Raw genomic sequence first — 6,136 nt, forward strand, 5'->3', positions numbered from 1 at the left:
CGTCTTGACATGACTTCTTAGAATGAAGGACAGACAGGACTTGAGTAAAAGTCTAAGCAGGCGTTAAGTAATGCACGGTTTTCTATTCTGAAACAGACTCAGCTTCCGGAGCTGGACACGGCCGAGTCTAACAGACTGATGGCTTTCATCGGTTGGCTTCGGGAGCAACGACCTTTCTTCCCGACATTACATGTAATCCGGTAAGCAGAAGCTTCATTATTGTGGCGTTTTCTTTTGTTGAGCTTCTAACGTTTTCCGTTCTCCATTCATATGATAGAATCCAGTCCTGTTTTGGCAATAAAAAAGCAAATGGCTCCCACAGGTCATACAGTTGACAGAAGAAGGAATAACCTCAATTACTGCATTTATTTTTTATGAATACATGTTATCTGATTGTTGTCTGAGCCACATTTATTCATCTGCCCAATGAAGTCCTGGTGCAATTTTCACCAAAAAACTGTCTTCCATTATTTACAAGAGTAAATCAAGTAAACAGTGGTTGAAAACAGGGCTGTGGAGTCAGTAAGCCAAACCTCCGACTCCTCAATATCCATGACACCGACTCCAACTCCACCAAAATGGGCCGACTCCACAAGCCTGGTTGAAATGAAAGCTACCCCCTATAATGCATGAGGCTAATATCGATGGGTTCGGCTGACACTGTGGTTTTATGGGGGCGTTGGCTGACTGGTGGTCTGGAGAGATGTAAATCTTGCATGTCTGATTTCAGACAGTTTAGTGGGGGTAAATACTGCCTTACAGGGGACCTATAGGCTATTAACCCCCTTCATGACATGGCAGTTTGTCATTTTCGCCAACTTTTTACTGTATTTAATACAGATACACCTGCTATCAACTGATTGAAAACCAGAAAGAAAAAGAAACCCCTTAAAAAAAAATAGCTTTTATTGGTATACGTTAGAAAATACCCCAAAATACCTAATTTACAATAAAATGGGCATAAGAGGGTCTGAACCAGGTTATCCCAGTAACTTGCGCCTAGGATTTGGCACTGGAAAGTCAGTTAGGAAAGGTCGAGGGAAGATAGGTTGTGTATTACCCTGTATGTCCCTTCCTAACGGCGGAGGTCAGGCACTCTTTATACATGAATTGGCGCTCCCGTTCCACATCGACTAGCCCTCCCTGACTCTCAGAGGACTCCCTAAAAACAAAAAAGCCAACACCTAAATAAAGTGCATAGTGTAGATGTACAATGCTGTGTGTCTAGATAAGTGAGCCGTGCAGGGATATGGCGTAATGTTCCAAAGAGATTGTCTTTCTGCAGATATGTTGCAAGTGTTCTTGTATTGAATCGATGTGCACAGAATGGCTTAGAATTATGTCTCAAAATGATTATATGGAGAAACAAAAAATCTTGTATATTAAATCGAGAAGGGTTTAGAGCAATCAATTCATGCAGCAGACACAAATAGCATGGTGCATGTGCATGACCCTAGAGACACCGTAAACCTGTATTAGACATATGCAAAAAATTCCCATGATAGAGAGGGTACAGGAATACTGGGTACAGGAATACAGCCCACTTTGGGCAATGATACAAATAAAGTGATACTTATCGCAAAGGAAAAGATGCCCCATCTGACGCTTTTCCCCCGGTTCTGTCCAAACGGGCTTCATCAGGGGAAATGGTTTTGGTAAGCCACGGGCTGCATCATCACGGGAGGATTGTAGTGACTGGAAAAGAGGTCATCACCTTGGCTGTCATGACAGTCTATTAGCACCTCACGATCACCTTATGGGCACGAGGTGGGAGTGTGGAAAGACACTTTCTTGCCGATGCTATAACAGGTTAACAACTGCGGGCGCCGCTCTATTCCACCCATGACTGTTAGAGGCACATGATGGTTGAAAAAAAAATTGGTCATCATGTGCAGGAAAAGATGCGGACTCTGCGAGCAAGCCATCAATAAAGGCTGGGACCATATGGTGTAAATTTACATCATACGCCGTGAAGAGGTTACATTCACTCTTCCTTTCTCACTTTCCTGCTATAATTGTGGGTTATTAGTTGTGTATAATTGTGCCATGAACCACATTTTACTAAAAATCAATGCAATGATCCAGTTAAGACCAAACCGTTCACTTCCATTTTTGCAACTGTATTTTGACACTCTCCAAATTGTAAATGCATTAAAATAAGTGATTTTCCCCTGCGCCCATCTTACCCTATAACTGCCCACAACAACGTGCATTGTCACTGGCATTCTAATGCTTGTAGATAACAATGCGGTGTTTCCTCCAGCAGTGGTCTGGGCAAGTGCAGAATAGTGCACAGATTTGCCGTCAAGCCTATTGAGCTTGCAGTACTGGAGCATGCAAGCACAAGTTTTTTTTTCTGTCAAAACTATCTTTTACAAAACATTTTTTTTCTGCTTTTAAATTATTCTGTGAGTAAATTTAGCATATACATATTTTTTGTGCTAAGAGAGCCTCAAGAAATGACATGACTTTTTACAGTCTTTTTCAGCAAGGAAATAAAAGGGCCAAACTCACAAGAGACTTTTTTAAATTGAAATCTATGCAAGGCCGTGTGCATGGAGCCTGTACACTCTCCTTGCCGTCCTGCCACTTCCACCCATACTGTGGAGCTACAGGAGTAGTTATTAGTATGTGTGACTGCTGGACGAGACCACCAGATCTGTGGAGACTGCTGTAGTCAGCGTCACTGTACAGCACTATGGAATGGTGGCACCAGTAGGGGGAATTAATAGAAATGGTGCCATTTCCGTAATTTATGCACTTCAAAAAATGAACATTCTTATACAGCAAATTATCTAAAAAAAAATAATAATAATAATAATAATGTAAGACTAGTTAATGGTTTTGGTTTTTTTTTCTTCTAAAGGGATGAAAGTCCTCTAAAGTCTACTTTCCTTCAAAAATTGATTGAAGACAGAACAGAATCCGCCTTATCATACTATGAGTTTCTCCTCCACCTCCAGCAACAAGTGAACAAGTAAAAAATGAAAGAAAAAAAACTAATAAAATGTTTGCACAAAGAAAAAGTGTACGTGAACCTAAATCTATCCCAACAGTATGCCATCCAGAGGTGGGGAGCTACACCTGCATCGCCAAGGCTTATTAGGCCTTCTGAAATAAGATACACTGTGATTTCAGGAACAACATGAATCTAGTGACTATATATTGCTCCAGAGCTGTGCACGCACACAAGCGATTTCCAGTGGTGTAGGAAAAGATTTCAGACATGCCTTCGTACCTGGAGTCTCCAAGAACTGCTTCTTTTCAGATAAGCGATTACTGCCCTTATGCAGGAGCCCACATTGGCGCCGTATGTTTCTGCAATAGTCAGGAGGTGAAAAGACATTTAAGAAAATAAAGTCCGATCTTACTACAGAAAAGTTTTTATTTTTCCTAATTTTTTTCTTTTCTTTCTTTTTTTTTGCTTTTATTTCATTATTTTGCTGCTAGATTTTGAAATTTAACTAGCTGAAATACAAGTTGCTGCTATGACAGAAACTGCTTTCTACTCACATGTATATGTGTATATGTTTTGATAAATTGGCAGAACTTTACCTGTGTAGAAGATGATGTAATTACAGCAGGCCATAAAGAAGTTATTTTGTCTGCAGTTTTTTTTTTTTCCTGTATTTTGTTGCCATTATTTTGGCATAAAAACATACAGGATTAAATTGTAATTGGACAGCAAGCCTTCATGTGATGTATATTAATGGAAAACATCTTAGGTGAGAGCACATTCCACTACGCTGAAAACCTAGAATTCGGAGGCAATCCTTCAGGAATTTCAGCCTAAAAATTCAACCCAACCTCTTAGTGTGGTATGTTTTTTTCTCTTGGCTCTCATGGTGTCTTGAAGGAAGTGACAAGGTTGGTTGTTTCAGATCCCAACCAACCATTAATCTGCAGATGGTTAGAAGATAAGAGTTAGAGGGAAGATGGGGAAGACACCAGAAAACCTACTCAACTCTTGAGTACCACTTTGACTTCTGGCAAAGTTTGGTAACAGAACATATGCTGTGAATATCAAATGAAGTTATTTGACAGAGAAGCCATTTGTATTTTAGCAATAGTAAGCACCTACGTTTTGCAAGGTAGGCAGTGATCTGTTAAACAATGGCCAAATTTAGTGCTAACAATCACCAATATATATGCAAGCGCATGCCCATTTTTATGATTTTGTTCCTCCTCTAGGACCAAAGTAAGAAAATTGTGCATTCTGTGTAATGACTGGTTGTCATGGTTCATAACATTGTGGAAAAGCTATATTTTTTAAGAACTGCTAAAGACCAGAAAAGATTTTCTTGTTGAAAATGAACTAAACGTAATCCCTGTATTTAGTGCAAAGGGGTAAACTATGTGCTTTAAAGGGGGGAGCATTTCTACATTCAAGATTCTGCACGCCGTCACTTTGCCTATGTTACAGAAACCGCTGGGACTCCTGGGTCCAGTGGTGTCTCCACAACTTCTCTAGTCATTGTTTAGCACAGGAGTCCCCAACCTGCCACCTGTGGCTCGCGGGCTCGTGATGGATGGCTCGCGTCTCTCTGCCACCTTGGTGCATCAGGTGTAGCAAACTGCTATTGAAAGAAGATCTCTAGATGGTGACTTTTGGGTGTAGCCCTGCACAGAAGAGCAGATCTGAATTGGGGGTAAGGTAGGAAACCCTGGAGCTTGGCATACTGCCTTGTGTGATTACAATGGAAAAACTTTGGCTTTTATTATACCGGTAATGGGGACTCTGGGCGTCACTACTGTGAGTGGGGCAGGAGCTGGATGTGGCTCGCGACCCTCTCAGCGCTGAATGTGGTTCACCAACAATTTTCACAGCTCTTTCAGAAGAGTTGAGGACCTCCTGCGGCTGCAGTGTTGACGTCACATCCCCAGCTATGTCCCGCTGAGTTCTGTCATTGGCGGCAGCGTTGCTGACGAAGATGCCTGTGCGGCAGTTGGTAATCGCTAGGCTCAGCGGCTTTGTTGTGATGTCACCACTAGAGCAGCAGTGGAGATACAGCGCTGTATAAGCGGGGTGGTGAGCGCCAGCTGTCTCATTGATAAACATAGGCACACCAATGGCACGCAGAATGCTAAATGGGAAAAACTCCTTTAACATATGACATTAAGCAATATATCTGAAATATTGAACCACACATGCATTAATATTTGCAACTTTGAGAATTTACACTAATGGCACTCATAGCTAGATGATTCCATTATTTCTATTGTTGCATAATAAGTTATGAAGATTGTCAAACTGTTTTTCTATATTAGTTTATTTGGGATTCTATCAACGTGAACATTTTAAGGAATACAAAGCCATTTTGTTTCCCCTACCATCACCCATGTTGTACTTCGGGATTATGGTACTAAATGATGAAAACCCACAATGCTGGGAAATGAACTAAAAATGTAGATCAAATGCTTATTTTCACTTGATAAAGAGACATTTACACAGAATTGCTACCACTTTGGGAATAGGGGATTTGACTTCTAACTGCAAATTGTCAGAACAAATTAGACAACTTTGTTTAGCAAGGAGTCTCTCCCGTCCTTGTCATTTTTCTTAATGATTTGGCACAACTTTCTATATTACTGGTTAATTTATTGTTATGTGAAAAGGTAGGAAGAGATTTTGATTTTCAGCGTTTTAATAAAATGCACCTTTTATTCTGAATTTCATGTTAATAAAGTTTTTAAAGATCAAGTAATTACTCTAAAGTTGTATGCATGTTCGGCCATTATTTATGGAAAACTAAAAACACTCGGCAGGTTGTTCGCCATGGCTCTGTTTTACTAGAACGCCGAAAAGTCATCTGATACATAAGTGATTCTATATCTGGTTAGAGACCAAGAAACAATTAGAATTTAAAGAGTCATCATTAGTTGATCATATTTTGAAAACCTATAGAGTTTGAACACTATTCCGCAATCAGATGTTTCCTCTGTCTCCCAGCTTTAGAAAAGAGCGAGGAGGCAGATGCTAGTGACTTAGGCTATGTTCACACTTTGCGGCGTCCCTCTGCGGGTTCTCCCGCAGCGGATTTGATAAATCTGCAGGGCAAAACAACTGCGGTTCTCCCTGCAGATTTATCGCGGTTTGTTCCGCGGTTTCCGCTGCGGGTTTCCGCCTAAATAGATC

General features: G+C 40.7%; 1 protein-coding gene across 1 annotated transcript in view; it reads left to right on the plus strand.

The window, feature by feature from the left end:
* SEC24A (SEC24 homolog A, COPII coat complex component) overlaps positions 1–5,701 on the plus strand; it is a 122,386-nt gene extending 116,685 nt beyond the window's left edge. The window contains exons 22-23 of the mRNA XM_069763851.1: positions 97–200; positions 2,867–5,701. Of these exons, the coding sequence (XP_069619952.1) occupies positions 97–200; positions 2,867–2,981 (219 nt within the window). The 3' untranslated portion in view covers positions 2,982–5,701. The remainder of the gene's footprint in view (positions 1–96; positions 201–2,866) is intronic.
* Positions 5,702–6,136: the final 435 nt, after the last annotated feature.

The sequence above is a fragment of the Ranitomeya imitator genome, chromosome 4, assembly GCF_032444005.1.
Source record: "Ranitomeya imitator isolate aRanImi1 chromosome 4, aRanImi1.pri, whole genome shotgun sequence".
Lineage (NCBI taxonomy): Eukaryota > Metazoa > Chordata > Amphibia > Anura > Dendrobatidae > Ranitomeya > Ranitomeya imitator.